Genomic DNA, 21,369 nt, shown 5'->3' on the forward strand with positions numbered 1-21,369 from the left:
TAAATCATGAGCTGTCTGAATTTTATGTAAAGTTGATTTTTGCTTTTCTCAAAATATATTAGAGATAATTGGAATACTTTTCTATAGTTTATTGGAAAACTTGGCAATAAACAGAAAGTGGCTTATAAAATCTAGCATACTTTTTTAGTCTCTATCCTTGACATCCAGATGGGAATGAACAAAATGGGAGTGGGATCATTATAAACTTTTATTCTTCACAACTTCTCCTGGAAAAAATCACCAATCTCAGCTTGATTTGTTTCATTTAATTCCTGCCACATAAACTTCTTAGGTCCTTATATGTTGTATAAGAAATCAGTGTTGAGGTTTTTCTGTTCATTTAGATTATTGGAGCATTCTGTTCTGTGCTTAGTAGTGACCTGTTTATTGGACCCATGCTGTCTAATAACGAAAGCATATGAAATTTACTACATTTTGTATTGATTTAATATTAATGTTAATCTAAAATCTTTCAGTGCAGTATGTCACATCTGTTTTGTATTCCTCTGTTTAAAAGAAGTGGCAGTGTGGTATTTGGAGGAATATTTATTATCTGAGTGTTTTTCTTTGCAACAGTTCCCCTCAGTCTATTGAGAATTTTAACTTCCAAGAGACAGTGAATCACCCAGCAAATTCTCAGGTACCAAACTGCTAAAAGCCACAGTTAATTGGAATTTTTTATTTACCACTTCACTTCCTTTTACAGTGGCAATTTTGGAGTCTTCTTGAAATGATAGAAAATAAATTTGTGGTGAATTTTTTAAAAATATTCTTTTCCCTTAATAATAGGTCCAGCCTGCACTTCATGGATACTCGAGTTTTTTTAGAAAAAACTTTGTTAGACTGAGTGATTTGTGTTTGAAACCATATTTTCCATGACCAGTGACTGAATATTCTTATCCTGTGATGGTGCTTCCTAACTTTTTCAGGGGTTATGGGTTTCTTTAAGTAATCACTGAAAACTATAATCCCTTTTCCTAGGGAAAAAAATGCATAAACAAGGGTATTTTGTATGCAGTTTTAATTAATCCTGTTTCTCCCTGCCCAGAGGACCAAGGGTCCCTGGTTAGAAAGTGCCACTATAATGGAACTGAAAAAAATCCCTTTAGAGTGTTGGTTTTAACATCCTGTTATGCCACACTAAGAATTTTCTTCACTTCAAGCTTTATTTGACATTACATTTTCTCCTTGATCATTACATAGTAGAAGATGAGCAGAATCTAAATCTTATTTTGGAGAAAAAGCACAATTACTTTTTAATTTTAAAGTCCATCTCTGAAATTATAGAATATATTTGACCTTCTACGTGCTTTAGATTCTACCTTACACACATAAGAAAGGAAGAAAATGGTTCTTCCTTAAAAAGATGTTATTACACTTATTTAGCACAAAAGTATGGGTTTTCATTTTTTTTTTTTAAGATTTCATTCACTTATTTGACAGAGACATAGAGAGAGAGCACAAGTAGGCAGAAAGGCAGGCAGAGGGAGAGGGAGAAGCAGGCTCTCCGCTGAGCAGGGAGCCTGACGCGGGGCTCTATCCCAGGACCCTGGGATCATGATCTGAGCTGAAGGAGGCCACTTAACGGACTGAGCCACCCAGGTACCCCTGGGTTTTCATTTTACTGAGAGGTTTCTGAAGCTATTCAGAAATTACTTATGTGTGCTGGTTAAGAGTTCAGACTTAGGTTTAAAGCAGATGAGAGTTCAAATTCAGCTCAGTAGCTTACCAGCCAAATGACTTTGGGCATATTACTTATCTGTTTAAAAAAATCACCATAAAAGGATTAAATGAGATAATGTCTACAAAGTGGTTGGTTTTGTACTTTGTGTGTAATATGCACTCAATTACCTCTTTCTGTACCATGATGATAGTATTGATGAGGGTAAACAATTACAGAGTGTTCATTTTTCCTATTATGAAATTTAGGACAGTAGACTTGGTTGCAAAAAATATAAATCTTCATGTTCCCCAAAATAATCTTCTCAAGTCTTGGTGGCTATGATTGTTGTCTAAGTTCAGTCAAGAGTTCTTCAAAGACAGGGGTAGCAAACTAACTTTTTCACACTTTCCTTGTCAGTGTTCAGCTGTTACAATGGGGCAATATGTTAAAAGTTATCCACTAAACTTGTCTCACAATTAAAGTAAATATTGAGGAACAGAGAAAGGAAGAAGTTTCTGAGAGTGGATTAAAAAGCACAAACATGTTTCTGCTTTTGAGTCTTGACACCTAGATGGTCTTGTGGTAGAGCCACAGGTATCATGAATACTTTGGGTAGATGATGTTTCTTTGCATATTATGTCATAGAGAATACCTCTAACTTAGGGGCACCTGGATGGCTCAGGCTATTAAGTGTCTGACTTTGGCTCAGGTCATGATCTCAGGGTCCTGGGATCGAGCCCTGTATCTGGCTCCCCACCCAGTGGGGAGTCTGCTTCTCCCTCTTCCTCTGCCCTACCCAAACCCACCCCCGCTTGTGCACGTGCACACGTGCTCTCTCTCTCTCTCTCTCTCAGAAATAAATAAAATCTGAAAAAAGGAAACCTCTAACTTAAAAATGTTGAATAAACTCTAGTGATGTCAACTACTATATACTTGTCCACTGTAAAAGAGTGTTCCCATCGTGGTTTGTAAAGTATTTGGAGCCAAAGAAGAGGATAATATGTGTGATGCTTTGATTAAATAAATGGTTTAACACCTGCCTGAAGTGAAAGGCTTCAAGTTTACTAAAAGGATGATTTCAGACCTCCTGAAAAGAAGTGGGATAATATCCTATCTGATCCCTTTCCTATTCACATTGTGGTTGTTCATTATAATTGAGTAGTGATCATGGCAGTGTTTATGGCAGTGGTTTTTGTATATATCCACATGTGCACATATCCACACACATGTATGTGCTCTCCATGATGCTTTAGAATGATTAATTCAGTTGGGAGTCATAAGTGTTAATAATAGATTATAAACATAAAGAATCTCAGTATATACTAGAAATTCAAAGTTGGCATTAGGGGAAAGGATCCTTTGTATTCACCTATAAACTCTATCATTACTACTGACAGAAAACAACTGAATGAATTCATTATGGATTTAAACCTGTGTATGTCCTCTGTGGCAAACACAAACCTTACTTGATTACTTGATGTTTATGAAAAATTAAATGCTATAGGTACCATTGAAATATAAAGAGAGCAGTTAGCCCTGCAGTTTTTTTCCTTATGATGCCCAGTCTTATTCATTAATTTTCTTTGACCAGGCAGAAAGTTTGGAAAATGATATTCCCCCTTTTCTTTCTTCTCAGTATCGTCAGTGAAGCAGGGGCATCAATCTACAGTGTCAGCCCTGAAGCTAACAAAGAGATGCCAGGGCTGGACCCTAATTTGAGAAGTGCAGGTAAGAAACTATGGGCCATCACAAAAGCATGTGGTTTTGATATTTTGAAGGACTTCTGTTTTTAGCAAGCAAGAAAATTTAGGAGATATATGTGTAAAAATTAGCATGTTAGAAAGAAAATGGCTGATTGGGATAATAGTTGGAATTATGGAAAAGAAGAGGAAGAATAGTGTTTTTAAAGAGTATAGTAAAAAATTAGCCCAAAACATCTTTAGTAAAATTAGGTGCTTGAGAGTTAATAATAAAATTAATAAAATACTCCAGATCTCTTATTACTACTACAAAATATTATTTATTACAGCTTTTTATTGACAAAAAATAATATATTAACATAAATATTGTGCAAATATATAAATATGCACAGTTTCTTGCTAAGTATTTGTCAAATGACCAGTTTCTCTTGTCTTGCTAATAGGGGCAGTCATTAATGTTTAAAACAGCCTGCTTTGATTTTAGTTGTATTAAGTTGCTTTGGTTTCTGTTTTGTGGAATAGTTAAAATCTTGTGTGTGAAGAAATTGAGATACTTTGATACATCTAGTGAAAGTAATTTGTATTATAAGGAAATTATTAAATCTGGTCAGATCATTTCTCTGTGTAATAGCAGGATATTTAGACTACTTTGTTAGAAAGGGACTTTTTATTTAAAATTTTTCCTTAAGGGGCACCTGGGTGGCTCAGTCGGTTAAGCATCTGCCTTTGGCTCAGGTCATGATCCCAGAGTTCGGGAATCAAGCCCCACATTGGTCTTCCTGCTCAGCGGGGAGTCTGCTTCTCCCTCTGCCCCTCACCCTGCTCTTCTGTGCTCGTGCACTCTCTTTCTCTCTCAAATAAATAAAATCTTTTAAAAAAATAAAATATTCCTTAAATATTCTCTTCAAGTTCATTGGCTGTTCTTAAAATCTATACTTGGAGATACACATTTGAAAATTTTTGCATTAGTCTGAGGCTAAAAATCTATTTCTTACATCCAAAAGAGCTTGTAGTTTCCCTTCAATTGTTTTTTCCATGATATCATCCTCTGTCTAAAATGATCATCTTCTCAAACTCAGATCCCAGCTCAAAATCTTGGTCCTTCTGTGAAGCTTTTCCCTATCACAGCACTCAGTGTGGTCTCTGCCTCCTTCCCATGTGTTCTTTTGGTACTTACCTTGTAATAACAATAGCATTAATAATTGTAGGAGGAGGAGATATAGTAATCATAGTGGGAGCTGCTAATACTAATTTTTTTAAGCACTCAATATACGTGAAACATTGTAAATGCATTACCAGATTATTTTGTTTTATTCTCATAAACCAAGGCTTAAAGAGTCCACCTAATCAATAAGTGCATATATAATACTTGTGTACTTGTATAATAAAAGGATACTTTTCTTTCTTAAAAAATAAAATTCAGGGGCGCCTACGTGGCTCAGTCAAGTGTCCGACTCTTGATTTTGGCTCAGGTGATATCAGGGTTCTGAGATTGAGCCCCATGTTGGGGTCCAGGTTGAGGGTGGAGCCTGCTTAAAATTCTCTCTCTTCCTCTCCCTCTCCCTCTGCCCCTGCCCCGTGCGCGCGCGCGCTCTCTCTCTCTCTCTCTCAAAAAAAAAATAAAATAAAATTCAGAACCTTTCAAGTTGACACTGAAAGATAATCTTCCAAAAGAACATTTGAAAGAAATATTGTCTAGGAAGTGACAGTCTCTTAGACCTCCCACTGCTAAGGGGTTGACTGTTTCCTTTTCACCACTGGCCTGTGTGGATGCGTAACTGTCAACAGTGTTATAGGTGAGACAAGATTACAACATTCCAACAAGACTCTCTGAAAATAGGAGATAATAAAAAGAAGAATCATTATATGGTCTGAATTACTCAGATTCCAAAGTCTGGTTGTGTCTTCAATTTGGGATTCTCTGCACATGTCAATGACTAGGTTGATCCATATCAACTCGAAACATCCACCTAGATATTTTGAGCCTTCAAGGACTGATCCTGGTGGCAAATATTGAAAGAAACTGAGTCTCCACTCTTGATTTTCTAGGGTTCACTTCCTTCCCAATTCCTCATTTCTGACTGGAACTCCTTTCCTAGTAATTGATGCCAGGGATGACTTCATACTTCATTTGAGACCTGTCCTACCGATGGGTGTGGGTTTTCCCTTTCAGCCCTCCGTAAGTTTACTATATCAGAATATAACAGAACCTTAACATTCATACAGTCTTTAACATGTGTAAGAAGATGACCTTCATATTACTGTATCTTCTTGACCAGTTTGTCAGCTTACTGAGAGCAGAGATTATCCTTATATATTCTTACGGTCCCCCATAATAAGTTCATTATACTTGAGAGGCATTTGAATTGGATAGACAGAATAGTAGATAGGTGATATTGAAATGTTTATTATGGATTTCTGATTTGAAATAGAAGATTGAGTATACCTGTTATTCCTTTACTCCCTTCTGAACTCCCATTAAAGTGACAGTAACATGATAGAAAGAAGACACAAACTTACTAGGGCAAGGATGGGAGAGGAAAGAACAGCAATAATCATTTTGAAGCAAGAAAGCAGATGGCTGAATAATAAGTGATCTAGCCAACTGGAGAAAGTTGAGACTAAGACAGCATTGTAGAAAACCGAGAACTAATCTGAAATGATCATGGAACCCTTATAGGTTCAGGAAATGCATGCACCAAGTTACCTTTAGAAGTATCTTGGGAGGGCTGCAGGTAGGTCTAAAGTAAAAGGATTGATTCAAAGTTCTGTGTAGAAAGCAGTTAGACCCAGTTAAACACAGAATACCATTTAACCCAGCAATTCCACTCCAAGGGATATACTCAAAAGAGTTGAAAACAAGGACTCAAATACTTGTACAGAGTACTCATAGCAGCACTATTCACATAGCCAAAAGCTAGAAACAACCCAAATGTCCATCAGTGGATGAATGGATAAACGAAATGTGGTATATCCATACAATGAGATATTATTATTTTTAGTCATAACAAAGCATGAGTACTGACATGTGCCATTAACATGGGTGAACTTTGAAAACATGCTAAGTGAAAGAAGCCAGACACAAAAGGTCACATATTGTATGGTTACATTTATATGAAATGTCTAGAATAGGCAACCTATAGATGCAGAAAGCTGATTGGTCATTGCCAGGGGCTGGGAAGAGGGGAAAATGAAGAGGGACTACTTAATGGGTACAGGGTTTTCTTTTGGGGCACTGAAACTGTTTTGGAACTTGGTAGAAATGGTGGTTTGTACAACAGTGTAAGTATACTAAATGCCACTGAATTGTACACTTTGAAATAGTAATGTTATGTGAATTTCACATCAATTTAAAAAAAAACAAAATAGTTAGATCTCCTGTTCCACACAGTTGGGTGACTGTCCTTCTTTCACCTTTGCAGAAGACTGGAGATTTTTTTCTCTGGAGAGGGTTAAACAGAAAGTCTCTCTGCTGGAGGACACAGGTTATACACGATAGTGGGGATAGCTGCTGAAAAAAGAGGGATTAGATAATTATTTACATGCTGATATAGAGATCTTAAGACTAAATCTTCCAGATGTAGATCAGAGGTCCACAAGAAATGGGCCAAATCACCATATAAGGAAGCCCACAGTTGATAAACTTCACATTTAAGCAAGGCACTTACAGTCAGCTTTTTGGTACCCTGCCCCAGGTGGACAGTCAGGGGTCACCTATCATGTGAGGAAACTTATACTATTAAAGACAGATGTGGGGGTAGTGCAGAAATCACTTAGAGGAAATAAAGACTATATAGAAAGAAGAAAAACTTTTACATCCTTAGAGAAATGAAAGGTATTTTGTTCATTTAAATGAACTTGACATAAAGTAAAATTCACCCTTTTTAGGTGCATTTTTGAATTCATCTGTGAATTTTGAAAAGCTTAAACTAGTCAGGTAACCACAACCACTAACACTACAATCAAGATAAAGAATATTTTTTTTTAAATTTTTTTTATTGTTATGTTAATCCCCATACATTACATCATTAGTTTTAGATATAGTGTTCCATGATTCACTGTTTGTGCATAACACCCAGTGCTCCATGCAGAACGTGCCCTCCTCAATACCCATCACCAGGCTAACCCATCCTCCCACCCCCCTCCCCTCTAGAACCCTCAGTTTGTTTTTCAGAGTCCATCGTCTCTCATGGTTCTTCTCCCCCTCCGATTTCACCCCCTTCATTCTTCCCCTCCTGCTACATTCTTCTTCTTCTTCCTTTTTTCTTTCTTAACATATTGCATTATTTGTTTCAGAGGTACAGATCTGAGATTCAACAGTCTTGCACAATTCACAGCGCTTACCAGAGCACATACCCTCCCCAGTGTCCATCACCCAGTCACCCCATCCCTCCCACCCCACCCCCCACTCCAGCAACCCTCAGTTTGTTTCCTGAGATTAAGAATTCCTCATATCAGTGAGGTCATATGATACATGTCTTTCTCTGTTTGACTTATTTCGCTCAGCATAATACCCTCCAGTTCCATCCACGTCGTTACAAATGGCAAGATCTCATTCCTTTTGATGGCTGCATAATATTCCATTGTATATATATACCACATCTTCTTTATCCATTCATCTGTTGATGGACATCTTGGCTCTTTCCACAGTTTGGCTATTGTGGACATTGCTGCTATAAACATCGGGGTGCACGTAGCCTTTCGGGTCCCTACTTTTGTATCTTTGGGGTAAATACCCAGTAGTGCAATTGCTGGATCATATGGTAGCTCTGTTTTCAACTTTTTGAGGAACCTCCATACTGTTTTCCAGAGTGGCTGCACCAGCTTGCATTCCCACCAACAGTGTAGGAGGGTTCCCCTTTCTCCGCATCCCCGCCAACATCTGTCATTTCCTGACTTGTTAATTTTAGCCATTCTGACTGGTGTGAGGTGGTATCTCATTGAGGTTTTGATTTGGATTTCCCTGATGCCGAGCGATATTGAACACTTTTTCATGTGTCTGTTGGCCATTTGGATGTCTTCTTTGGAAAAATGTCTGTTCATGTCTTCTGCCCATTTCTTGATTGGATTCTTTGTTCTTTTGGTGTTGAGTTTGATGAGTTCTTTATAGATTTTGGATACTAGCCCTTTATCTGATATGTCATTTGCAAATATCTTCTCCCATTCTGTCAGTTGTCTTTTGGTTTTGTTGACTGTTTCCTTTGCTTTGCAAAAGCTTTTTATCTTGATGAAGTCCCAATAGTTCATTTTTGCCCTTGCTTCCCTTGCCTTTGGCGATGTTTCTAGGAAGAAGTTGCTGCGGCTGAGGTCGAAGAGGTTGCTGCCTGTGTTCTCCTTTAGGATTTTGATGGACTCCTGTCTCACATTGAGGTCTTTCAACCATTTGGAGTCTATTTTTGTGTGTGGTGTAAGGAAATGGTCCAGTTTCATTCTTCTGCATGTGGCTGTCCAATTTTCCCAACACCATTTGTTGAAGAGACTGTCTTTTTTCCATTGGACATTCTTTCCTGCTTTGTCAAAGATTAGTTGACCATATAGTTGAGGGTCCATTTCTGGGCTCTCTATTCTGTTCCATTGATCTATGTGTCTGTTTTTGTGCCAGTACCATACTGTCTTGATGATGACAGCTTTGTAGTAGAGCTGGAAGTCCGGAATTGTGATGCCGCCAGCTTTGCTTTTCTTTTTCAACATTCCTCTGGCTATGCGGGGTCTTTTCTGGTTCCATACAAATTTTAGGATTATTTATTCCATTTCTTTGAAAAAAGTGGATGGTATTTTGATGGGGATTGCATTGAATGTGTAGATTGCTCTAGGTAGGATTGACATGTTCACAATATTTGTTCTTCCAATCCATGAGCATGGAACGTTTTTCCATTTCTTTGTGTCTTCCTCAATTTCTTTCATGAGTATTTTATAGTTTTCTGACTACAGATCCTTTGCCTCTTTAGTTAGATTTATTCCTAGGTATCTTATGGTTTTGGGTGCAATTGTAAATGGGATCGACTCCTTAATTTCTCTTTCTTCTGACTTGTTGTTGGTGAATAGGAATGCCACTGACTTCTGTGCATTGATTTTATATCCTGCCACTTTACTGAATTCCTGTATGAGTTCTAGCAGTTTTGGGGTGGAGTCTTTGGAATTTTCCACATAAAGTATCATATCATCTGCAAACAGTGAGAGTTTGACTTCTTCTTTGCCGATTCGGATGCCTTTGATTTCTTTTTGTTGTCTGATTGCTGTGGCTAGGACTTCCAATACTATGTTGAATAGCAGTGGTGATAGTGGACATCCCTGCCGCGTTCCTGACCTTAGGGGGAAAGCTCTCAGTTTTTCCCCATTGAGAATGATATTCGCTGTAGGTTTTTCATAGATGGCTTTTATGATATTGAGGTATGTACCCTCTATCCCTATACTCTGAAGAGTTTTGATCAAGAAAGGATGCTGTATTTTGTCAAATGCTTTTTCTGCATCTATTGAGAGGATCATATGATTCTTGTTCTTTCTTTTGTTAATGTATTGTATCACGTTGATTGATTTGCGGATGTTGAACCAACCTTGCAGCCCAGGGATAAATCCGACTTGGTCGTGGTGAATGATCCTTTTAATGTACTGTTGGATCCTATTGGCTAGTATTTTGGTGAGAATTTTTGCATCCATGTGCATCAGGGATATTGGTCTGTAATTCTCCTTTTTGATGGGGTCTTTGTCTGGTTTTGGGATCAAGGTAATGCTGGCCTCATAAAATGAGTTTGGAAGTTTTCCTTCCATTTCTATTTTTTGGAACAGTTTCAGAAGAATAGGTATTAATTCTTCTTGAAATGTTTGGTAGAATTCCCCTGGGAAGCCATCTGGCCCTGGGCTTTTGTGTTTTGGGAGATTTTTGATGACTGCTTCAATTTCCTTAGTGGTTATAGGTCTGTTCAGGTTTTCTATTTCTTCCTAGTTCAGTTTTGGTAGTTGATACATCTTTAGGAATGCATCCATTTCTTCCAGGTTATCTAATTTGCTGGCATAGAGTTGCTCATAATATGTTCTTATAATTGTTTGTATTTCTTTGGTGTTGGTTGTGATTTCTCCTCTTTCATTCATGATTTTGTTGATTTGGGTCATTTCTCTTTTCTTTTTGATAAGTCTGGCCAGGGGTTTATCAATCTTGTTAATTCTTTCAAAGAACCAGCTCCTAGTTTCGTTGATCTGTTCTACTGTTCTTTAGGTTTCTATTTCATTGATTTCTGCTCTGATCTTTATTATTTCTCTTCTCCTGCTGGGTTTAGGCTTTATTTGCTGTTCTTTCTCCAGCTCCTTTAGGTGTAGGGTTAGGTTGTGTACTTGAGACCTTTCTTGTTTCTTGAGAAAGGCTTGTATTGCTATATACTTTCCTCTCAGGACTGCCTTTGCTGTATCCCAAAGATTTTGAATAGTTGTGTTTTCATTTTCATTGGTTTCCATGAATTTTTTTAATTCTTCTTTAATTTCCTGGTTGACCCATTCATTCTTCAGTAGGATGCTCTTTAGCCTGCATGTATTTGAGTTCATTCCGACTTTCCTCTTGTGATTGAGTTCTAGTTTCAAAGCATTGTGGTCTGAAAATATGCAGGGAATGATCCCAATCTTTTGGTACCGGTTGAGACCTGATTTATGACCTAGGATGTGATCTATTCTGGAGAATGTTCCATGGGCACTAGAGAAGAATGTGTATTCCGTTGCTTTGGGATGGAATGTTCTGAATTTGTCTGTGAAGTCCATTTGGTCCAGTGTGTCATTTAAAGTCTTTATTTCCTTGTTGATCTTTTGCTTAGACGATCTGTCCATTTCAGTAAGGGGGGTGTTAAAGTCCCCCACTATTATTGTATTATTGTCGATGTGTTTCTTTGCTTTTGTTATTAATTGCCTTATATAATTGGCTGCTCCCATGTTAGGGGCATAGATATTTACAATTGTTAGATCTTCTTGTTGGATAGACCCTTTAAGTAGGATATAGTGTCCTTCCTCATCTCTTATTACAGTCTTTGGTTTAAAATCTAATTTGTCTGATATAAGGATTGCCACCCCAGCTTTCTTTTGGTGTCCATTAGCATGGTAAATGGTTTTCCACCCCCTCACTTTCAATCTGGGGGTGTCTTTGGGTCTCAAATGAGTCTCTTGCAGACAGCATATCGATGGGTCTTGTTTTTTAATCCAATCTGATAGCCTGTGTCTTTTGATTGGGGCATTTAGCCCATTTACATTCAGGGTAACTATTGAAAGATAGGAATTCAGTGCCATTGTATTGCCTGTAAAGTGACTGTTACTGTATATTGTTTGTGTTCCTTTCTGGTCTATGTTGCTTTTAGGCTCTCTCTTTGCTTAGAGGACCCCTTTCAATATTTGTTGTAGGGCTGGTTTCGTGTTTGCAAATTCCTTTAGTGTTTGTTTGTCCTGGAAGCTTTTTATCTCTCCTTCAATTTTCAATGACAGCCTAGCTGGATATAGTATTCTTGGCTGCATATTTTTCTCATTTAGTGCTCTGAATATGTCCTGCCAGTCCTTTCTGGCCTGCCAGGTCTCTGTGGATAAGTCTGTTGCCAATCTAATGTTTCTACCATTGTAGGTTACATATCTCTTCTCCCGAGCTGCTTTCAGGATTTTCTCTTTGTCTCTGAGACTCGTAAGTTTTACTATTAGATGTCGGGGTGTTGACCTATTTTTATTGATTTTGAGAGGGGTTCTCTGTGCTTCCTGGATTTTGATGCCTGTTTCCTTCCCCAAATTAGGGAAGTTCTCTGCTATAATTTGCTCCATTATACCTTCTGCCCCTCTCTCTCTTTCTTCTTCTTCTGGGATCCCAATTATTCTAATGTTGTTTCGTCTTATGGTATCGTTTATCTCTCGAATTCTGCCCTCGTGATCCAGTAGTTGTTTCTCTCTCTTTTTCTCAGTTTCTTTATTTTCCATCATTTGATCTTCTATCTCACTGATTCTTTCTTCTGCCTCATTTATCCTAGCAGTTAGCGCCCCCATATTTGATTGCACCTCATTAATAGCCTTTTTGATTTCTACTTGGTTAGATTTTAGTTCTTTTACTTCTCCAGAAGGGGTTTCTCTAATAACTTCCATGCTTTTTTCAAGCCCAGCTAGTATCTTTAAAGTGATGATTCTGAATTCTAGATCTGACATCGTACTAATGTCCGTATTGAGTAGGTCCCTGGCAGTCGGTACTACCTCTTGTTCTTTTTGTTGAGGTGATTTTTTCCGTCTTGTCATTTTGTGCAGAGGAGAATAGATTAATGAGAGAACAAAATGCTAGCAGGGTAACAACGTCCCCAGAAAATATACTCTAAACAAATCAGAAAAGACCTGAAGCAGTGGGAAAAGAAAGGGAAAGAGAGAAAAAAGAAAAAGAAAGAAAAAAAGAAAAAAGAAAAAGAAAAAGATAAAGATAAAAACAAACAAAAACAAAACAAAACAAAGCAAAAACAGAATGTGATCAAATATGATCAGGCTGTTTTACAGATCACTGCCTCCCAAAATTTTAAAGAAAGAAAAACTTATATATGTACAAAAATAAGGGTTGATATGATGAAGGGATGGAATATGACTGTAAAGATGGAAATTATAAAAAATTTTATAAAAGGAATTGATAAGTTGTTTGAAAAAAGAAAGAAGAGGATTTAAAAAAAAAAAGGGAGAGAATGTGATCAGGCAGGGGAGTAGAAAAAAACAATACACTAGAGATTTAGAGTATATTTTGATCCGTTAGAAGAAACTATCTCAAAATTTTAAAGAGAGAACAACTTATATATATATGCCAAAAATACGGGTAACTACTATGAAGGGATAGAATATGACTCTAAAAATGAAAAATAAAAATGTTTTTTTAAAAAAGGGATTGATAAGATGTTGGTTGAAAAAGGGAAAAAGAAAAATTCAAAAAAAAAAAAAACGAAAAAAAGTTAAAAAAAATAATTTACTTTGAAAGACTAAAGAATCATGGTAAAAAAGCCATGAATTCTATGTGCAGTATTCCCCTAGCGCTGGAGTTCTGCCGTTCTCATTGATCGGTAAACTTGGTCTTGGCTGGCTGTTCTCGCTGATCTTCTGGGGGAGGGGCCTGTTGCCGTGGTTCCCAAATGTCTTTGCAGGAGGCAGAATTGCCCCGCCCTTGCCCGTCCGGGCTAAGTAATCTGCTGGGGTTTGCTCTCGGGAGCTTTTGTTCCCTGCAAGCTTTCCGTACAGCTTTGGAGGACGAGAGTGAAAATGGCGGCCTCCCAGTCTCCGCCCCGGAGGAGCGAGAACTCGGGGCCCCGCTCCTCAGTGAGCCCCCAGAGAAAAGCCGTCAGTCACTCCCGTCTCCCTGGTCTCCGGCCGCACTCCGTGCTCACCCGGCCTGTGACTGAGCATCTCTATCTCTGGCACCCGACCCCGGGTGGAGTCTCCAAACCCAGCAGATCCCCGCGGTGCGCTCCCGCACCTCTCCTCCCGGGGGAAGAAGGTGAGTCTCCCCGGATCTGCCGCTTGTTGGGTCCCTGCTGGAGGAGCAGTGGCCCGACTGTGCCGCGGATCACGGTTTATAGCAACCCCGAGCTGAGAGCCCGCGCCTGGGCTCCGTCTCTGCAGCCGGCTTCCCTGCTCCGATACCTGGGAGCTCTGCCGCACTCAGGCACCCCCGGTCTTTCTGTGACCCCGAGGGTCCTGAGACCACACTGTCCCGCGAGGGTTCCACCCCCCACTTAGCCACCAGAGTGACGTCCCTCAGTGGACCTGACTTCTAAAAGTTCTGATTTTGTGCTCCGCGGCTCTATCACTTGCCAGAAGCGGCTGATGGAGGCCCCCTCCCCCACCGTCTGTCCTCCCGAATATCGCCTCGGATTCACTTCTCCGCACGTCCTACCTTCCAGAAAGTGGTCGCTTTTCTGTTCAGAGAGTTGTTGCTATTCTTTTCTTCGATCTCCTGTTGAGTTTGTAGGTGTTCAGAATGGTTTGATCCCTATCCAGCTGAATTCCTGAGAGGAGATGAAATCCAGGTCTCCTACTCCTCCGCCATCTTGCTCCGCCCCTCTAGAAATGGGATAAAGAATATTTTTATCTGGTCAACAGATTTGTCAACTTCTTGTTCAGAAATGTAATTATTAGGGGATCAAGATCATTTATTAAAACTACATTTTAATAAGTATTATAATGAAAAAAATTCTTATTCGGAATTGCTGAATGAACAAAGACAGCATGAGAAGTCTTACTTATCTTCCTCTGTTGCTATCTGATGACAAGGGGAAGGGGAAATTGAGGGGAGTATTGGACTTTATAAATAAAAATTTCCACTTTAATATTCTTAGATAACAAAATAAGGTAAATTTTTAGGAGAACGCAGTTTAGTACAGTCTTTTAAGCAATAAGTTTATTTGCTTTAGAATGGCTTTTAGATTCTAGATATTTCATAGAACTGAAGACCAAAACCCATAGAACCCTTATTATCCTTCAGATATAAGACACATTTTGAATGTGGGGGGGGAATGGTGCTTTCAGGGTCTCTCCATGTGGTTGTGCAGATTTGTGCCCTGGACATCCTGCCTAACCGTATGAGGTAGCTCTGCTTGCTGACCTTTTAGCTCACTGTCTGCTCCCCTCCCCTCCTTTTGGTATAACCTGTTTTTTTCCTCTAATGCTTAACTTTTTGTTCAAGAGTGGTTTGGTTGTCTCCCTTTACACAATGAGTTATGTTATTACCATTTAACAAATTACCATATATTAAAGATGAAATTCCTGTGTGTATTTTTAGTCCTCTTTTCCTTGGTCTGACTAATTTGCCACAGCGCAAGACTCTCAGTTATGGTGGCTTATGATGTGACTTGCTTTGATCTTTTTTTAATTGCACTTTTCCTATTTCTTTTTTTCCATATACATTTTAGAGCCATTTAATTGAAATTCTGTTAAATTGGCACCTTTATCCCAGTTCTGTACACTTCATTACTCACAGGCAGCACACACACATGCACACACAGAGTAAATGGATTGTCCTCCATGTATTTTCTTATTGGTTGTTGATGGCATATGGTTCTGTATCAGTTATTGTTTGGGTGTCTTAAAACCAGCCAATTGAAATCTTATTAGTTCTAATATTTTTTCAGTTGACTTGTTTGGGTTTTCTAAAGTAGTCAATCATCATCTGCAAATAATAATCTAGTTTCTATCTTTTCGGTAATTATACCTTCTTTTTTTCCTTGTCCAGTTGCATTGACTAGAATTTCCTGGACAATGGTGAATAGTAACAGTGATACAGAGATATATTGACATCATGTGGGCAAAATAGTATTGGCATACATTTGGATATATTACATTTAAAAAATATATAACAGCCTCATTGAGATACAATTTAGTAGCATAAAATTTGCCCCTTTAAAGAGTGTAAGTCAGTGTTTTTTAGTACAGTCAGAATTGTGCAACCATTGCCACTATCCAATTTTAGAATATTTTCATCACTCCAAATAGAAACCCAACACCTATTAGCAATCCGTCCCCTTTGCCCTCTTCCCCCAAGCCCTGATAAATACTGATCTACTTTCTGTCTCTATGGATTTGCCTATTGCAGACATTTCGTATAAATGGAATCATTACAACATGTGGTCTTTTGTAACTGGCTTCTTTCACTTATCATAATGTTTTCAAAGTTCATTCACACTGTAGCATGTATCAGCACTTCATTCCTTCCCATTGACAAATAATTTTCCATTGTATGGGTATACCATATTTTGTTCATCCATTCATCTGCTGATGGATATTTGGGTTGTTTTCACTTTTTTGGCTGTTATAAATAATGCTGCTATGAACATTCATATACAAAATTTTACGTGGACATATGTTTTCATTTTTCTTGAACATATGCCACATAGTAGTAAAAATTTGCGGACATATGGTAACTATGCAAACATTTTCTAGAATTTTTTTTATTTCTGTTGCTATACTTTCCTCACTATTTAGTTTCTGCCTCTTTCACTGTGTCCATCTTTTCTTCTCTATCTCACAATGTGAATATGCCCCCAAGTTTTGGGCCATGACTCTTCCTTTCTCTTCGTTCTCTTTATCAGCACTCTATAAGACTCCTTTTACCTGAGCTACCTATCTATCTCTTACTTTCAGGAATCTGTTGTCAGCCTGATCATTCTCAACCTACAGGTGTGTGTTACTACTGTTAATTAATTCCTGCCAGCATCATCTTCTCTGGAAAGCCTGGACATACAGCTTTCCAATTCTACTTTAAACAATGTTTAAATTCCCTCCTTCATGAACAATGAACATCCTTCAGATGAGCAATATTCATTTTCCTCTTTCTCCTATCTCCCATCTCTTCCATGCTTGCTTGAGTTTTTATGCTCTGTAGAGTAACATCTGAAAGCGAAATACCAATTCTAGAAACATTAGGGTCTATGTAGAGGTTGTTTATTGGGGACACTGTAACTCCAGAGGCTCTTGGGACTTAACTGGAGAATTAATATGTCATCTAGAAACTGTCATTTCTAGTTCATTGTTGCTGCATTTAGCAATATCAGGATGAACAAAGGAGATGCTAGCAATGAACCAGTTAGGAGGGAACCAGGTAGAAAATAAGGGAAAGTCCTTTTCTGTACCTAAAAAAAATTTTTAAATATAGAAACCTACTCACACTTCACAAATTATACAACTGCTCTATAACCAGTTTCTAAGCTTAGATTTTCATAATGTGGGTTTTCCTGAAGGGGTAGATTAGATTTACTTATTATTAATATCCTTTTTTAAAATTTCTGATACCTTCCTGCAGTGAATGTTCTGATGCCTGTATCTTTCACTTGGTTTACTGTTGTGGGTTGTGTTTTTTTTGTTTTTGTTTTTAAAGATTTTATTTATTTATTTGACAGAGAGAGAGACACAGCGAGAGAGGGAACACAAGCAGGGGGAGTGGGAGAGGGAGAAGCAGGCTTCCCGCGGAGCAGGGAGCCCGATGCGGGGCTCGATCCCAGGACCTGGAATCATGACCTGAGCCGAAGGCAGACACTTAACGACTGAGCCACCCAGGCGCCCCATGGTTTTGTTTTTCTAAATCAGAAAGTATTTTGGCAATGTATGCATATGTTCGAAAATCAGTCTTATTGGATTATATTTTTAAAGACTAGAATAAAAAATTATCTTTGCTTTCAGAGTATCAGATGTTTCCCTGGTGGCATCTACTCTCGCTGTGTAATTATACATGTGATTACTGGGGGGAAGCAGCTCCCCGTAACCTGCAGCATTTGCCCTCATTAGCCTTTTGTGAGGTTTGATAAGAAAATGTATGTGAAGGCCTTGGAGGCTGGAGTCCGCATTTCTTCAGTGGGGAAATAGGCAGATTGTATGACACCAGCTTATTGCTCTCTAAGTTTGCTTGCAAGCTGCCATTGTCACTGTATGTTAGAAGTAATAATAAAATATCTGAGAAAGACTTGAATGAACATGCAGTGAACTGAATGCTCAGAGTAGATCTTATCTCTGATGAAGAGGTGGTACAAATCAGTGACAGGAGAATCCAGTAGTCACTTGCAAGTGGTGGCTTCTGTTGCCAGACCTTGAACAGTTTAATAACACAAGAACAGGCATGGAATCCTTTGATGGCTTTAGTGTTTTCACTAAATGAGTTTATATTTCATCCAACTTTCTGTTTGAATAGATGACACTGACTAGCTTTCTCGCATTTAGAAAATGAAAGCTGTTTGTATGTAAGGACCCGGACTTGGGAAAAGAAAAAAAAAGAGCTGCCCTTGGAAGCATCCTTAATATTCATACTAAATGTCTTTTCTCCAGCTAAATCTTTTTTTTTTTTTAAGATTTTATTTATTTATTTGACAGAGACACAGCGAGAGAGGGAACACAAACAGAGGGAGTGGGAGAGGGAGAAGCAGGCTTCCCGCCGAGCAGGGAGCCCAATGCGAGCAGGGATCCCAATGCGGGGCTTGATCCCAGGATCCTGGGATCGTGACCTGAGCCGAAGGCAGACGCTTAACGACTGAGCCACCCAGGCGCCCCTCCAGCTAAATCTATCTTATAAGCTAAATTAGATATAAAATTTTGTTAACATTTTATAAAAAAAAAAAAAAAAGATGAGAAGTGATGACCAAGTAAAAACATGACAACAGATAAAGGAATGTTTGAAGCTAACTCAAATCTCTTGAGCATGGATTGTGATGGTCAAGAAAGGGATGTGATTTGGAACTGTGAGTGTGTTCAGAGATGAGCAGTTGAAATTCAGATCACTTCACAGTTAATCTTGCAATCACATTTAAGGCAATATAAGTGTGTTCACTAGCCAACTGACTTGGTCTCTGGGTGCAGTAAGGTATGATTCCATCAGTTACTTATCACTATCAGGATTGAGTCCAGTAACATATTTGATTTACAAATGTATGTCATAATAATGCAGCATTATTTAAAAGTAAAAGCAAATATCGACTTGTTCATTAAAGTATGAAGTGCCCTGCTATGCTGTGTTAAACAGGTGATTTTGTACGTATAGCAAGTAAGTGTTTTATCTGTTTTTCCAAATGTATAAACCTTTCAATCTGTTTGTGCTCAGGAATCCCTACAGATTCTGGTAACAAAATTAATCCGGAAATTTTGCATTCACTTTTTTTGTGTGACAAAAAAGGAAACTTTGAAACTTAATTAAATTGTTGGTCTCTTTATGTGGGGGAAGAGGGAAGGAATTAAATACTTGAATTATGAGGGACTAACGTAATTATTTGGATACTGCTTTTCACATTAAGCCATACTTATTTTCTGTTTTTTTCAGTTTCCATAGCAAGGCGTGTACAAGACCCATTAGCTGAGCTGGTGAAAATTGAGCCGAAGCACATTGGAGTTGGAATGTACCAGGTAAATCAGTGTGGGTCATTTACTTTGTGAAACCCGTCAGTAGTATGCAGACTTGGCGTAGTAATTAAGTGTCAGTGGGAATAGCTTCCCATTCTCAGAGGTTACACAGTTGATGGGAAGGTTAGTTAGGAGTTAGGTTATTAGAGAAGAAGGGAGTTTTTCTTTTTTCTTTCTCTTTTTTTTTTTTTTTTTTTTGGTGTTTATGGTTTGGATCAAGATTTAGAATTGACTGTAGTCAGATTTAAAGACTATTAAAACAAATTAGATCAGACTAGTAACTTACTCCAGAGAGCCTCTCCCTTTACCATTATTATAAAAAAGGAGAAGAAATGGAGCAAGAGGGATATGGTGGCTCTTTGTGTAAGCCAGTATGAAATATTGATCTTTATTGATCTTTCAGGAAGAAGCCTTTGGTACCTATTGTGCCTTATTTCTTTTTTCTGGTTCCTATTTCTACTTGATTATTATAATGCGTTTTTGGTCATTACCCAGTATGAGCTAGAGCCTTTCAGTTGTTACTGTATAACAGTAATAGTAGTGGCGCTTGTTATTGTTACTATATTTTCAGTTCTTGAGGTTGTGTGTGTTCATTGAGCAATTGAGGACACACTAAATCTTGGCAAAGTGAATCCATGGTATCTTGTCTTCAGAAACCTCGAGTTGAGTTATTTTTCTCTTCGATGAAAGTCTTTTTTAAATCTGAAATAGAATATTCTGTATAATTTTCATGGGACTTGAGTGATAGGTTTTATACTTTTCTCTAAGAAATATATTAGGGCATGGAATCTGTGACCACTAGAAAAGGAAGAGATCTTAGAAATCATAGAACCCTCATAGGGTATACATAGGGTATACATAGACAGAAAAGGAAGCTGTGTCCCAGAGTAGTTAGGATTTTTACCCAGATTCACACAGTGAAAGCCTAGACTAACCTGCCATATATTGAACTTAACTGGTAGTATTCCCATTTTATAGCAAGTTAGACTAAGAGGCATCTAGACCTTTGACTTGACTTGTTCATTTGGGAAGGATAGTTGCTGAAGGGACAGATCTAGCTATATAGCTAGATAGAAATGCCTAATATCTAAAGAGTACAACTATAAGTTTTATGATATAGGCACTGTAGTTAAGAGGAATTATAACTATATTAATTCAAGATGAAGTTATGGAATGCCTCAGCAAGGTAGTAGAACAAAGAAAAGGAAAGGAGAAGTCAAACTCATAGAACCCAGGCAGGCTAATAAGCTATTGGCATCAAAGAAATCTTTAATAAATAGCAGAGACCTAGCCTCCAGATTCTTCAGAGATACAGCATTTAACATGAAAGAGTTTGGAATTCATTCCCATAGCAGTGAGAAGAAATGGAAGAGCTTTAAGCAAGGGAATGATATGATCTGATTTGTATTTTTAAACATTGGCTCTGGCTAATCTGGGGAGAATGACTTGGAAGAGGAGAAGCAGTAAGACCAATTCAGAGGCTGTTATACTAGCTCCGATGAGTGATGATGGTGGCTCAAAGTTAATAGTGGTAGAAATGGAAAGAAGTTAAATCTATTTTGTAGGGACTACTTGGTAATAAGTGGAGGAAAGGGAGTTTGCTCCAGGTGTTCTAGTATGTGGATGATGCCTGACTAGAGCGGATTTGGTGGGGATAAGATCAGTAATTCAGTTTTGGACGTGTTAAGTTGAGATGCCTGTGAGAAATCCAAGATGCCTATGAGAAATCCAAGAAATGTCAAATAGAAGTTGGATATACAAGTCTGAGATTTAGAGGAATGGCCATATTAACATTGGAGTACAGACTTTTCAGCAAATAATGATACTGAGAAAGTGATCAAGATGGTAAGCTGAGCTTATGATATCCTTTAACTCTGCTACCAGTACTACTGGCATATCCACGATTCCACCTTCTTTAAGATGACAGAGAAGGTGCACATGTATATTTGTATCCATATAAACACATACATGAATAAAATGATAACCTGGGAAAACAAGAAAGGGTTGGTGGATGGAAATTTCAGGAATTCCTGAAAGATGATAAGAATGAGGAATCACATCCATGGAAAATAAAACCTGGTGGAGCTGCAGCTCAAAATATACAGATGAATAGTGTTCTCAAACCAGAGTCATGTTCAAGTAGTGGGGAGGGGG

General features: G+C 38.2%; 1 protein-coding gene across 10 annotated transcripts in view; it reads left to right on the plus strand.

The window, feature by feature from the left end:
* The window catches only part of SRBD1 (S1 RNA binding domain 1), a 236,456-nt gene that overhangs the window by 106,185 nt on the left and 108,902 nt on the right, over positions 1-21,369 (plus strand). For all 10 annotated transcript variants that reach the window (XR_004300323.1, XR_004300324.1, XM_032411062.1 and 7 more), the window contains exons 15-16: positions 3,300-3,391; positions 19,136-19,218. Coding sequence is in view for 8 of the 10 variants with exons in the window: in XM_032411062.1 (XP_032266953.1) it covers positions 3,300-3,391; positions 19,136-19,218 (175 nt within the window). In the remaining 2 variants the exon portion in view is untranslated. The remainder of the gene's footprint in view (positions 1-3,299; positions 3,392-19,135; positions 19,219-21,369) is intronic.

The sequence above is a fragment of the Phoca vitulina genome, unplaced genomic scaffold, assembly GCF_004348235.1.
Source record: "Phoca vitulina isolate PV1807 unplaced genomic scaffold, GSC_HSeal_1.0 scaffold12, whole genome shotgun sequence".
Classification (NCBI taxonomy): Eukaryota; Metazoa; Chordata; class Mammalia; order Carnivora; family Phocidae; genus Phoca; species Phoca vitulina.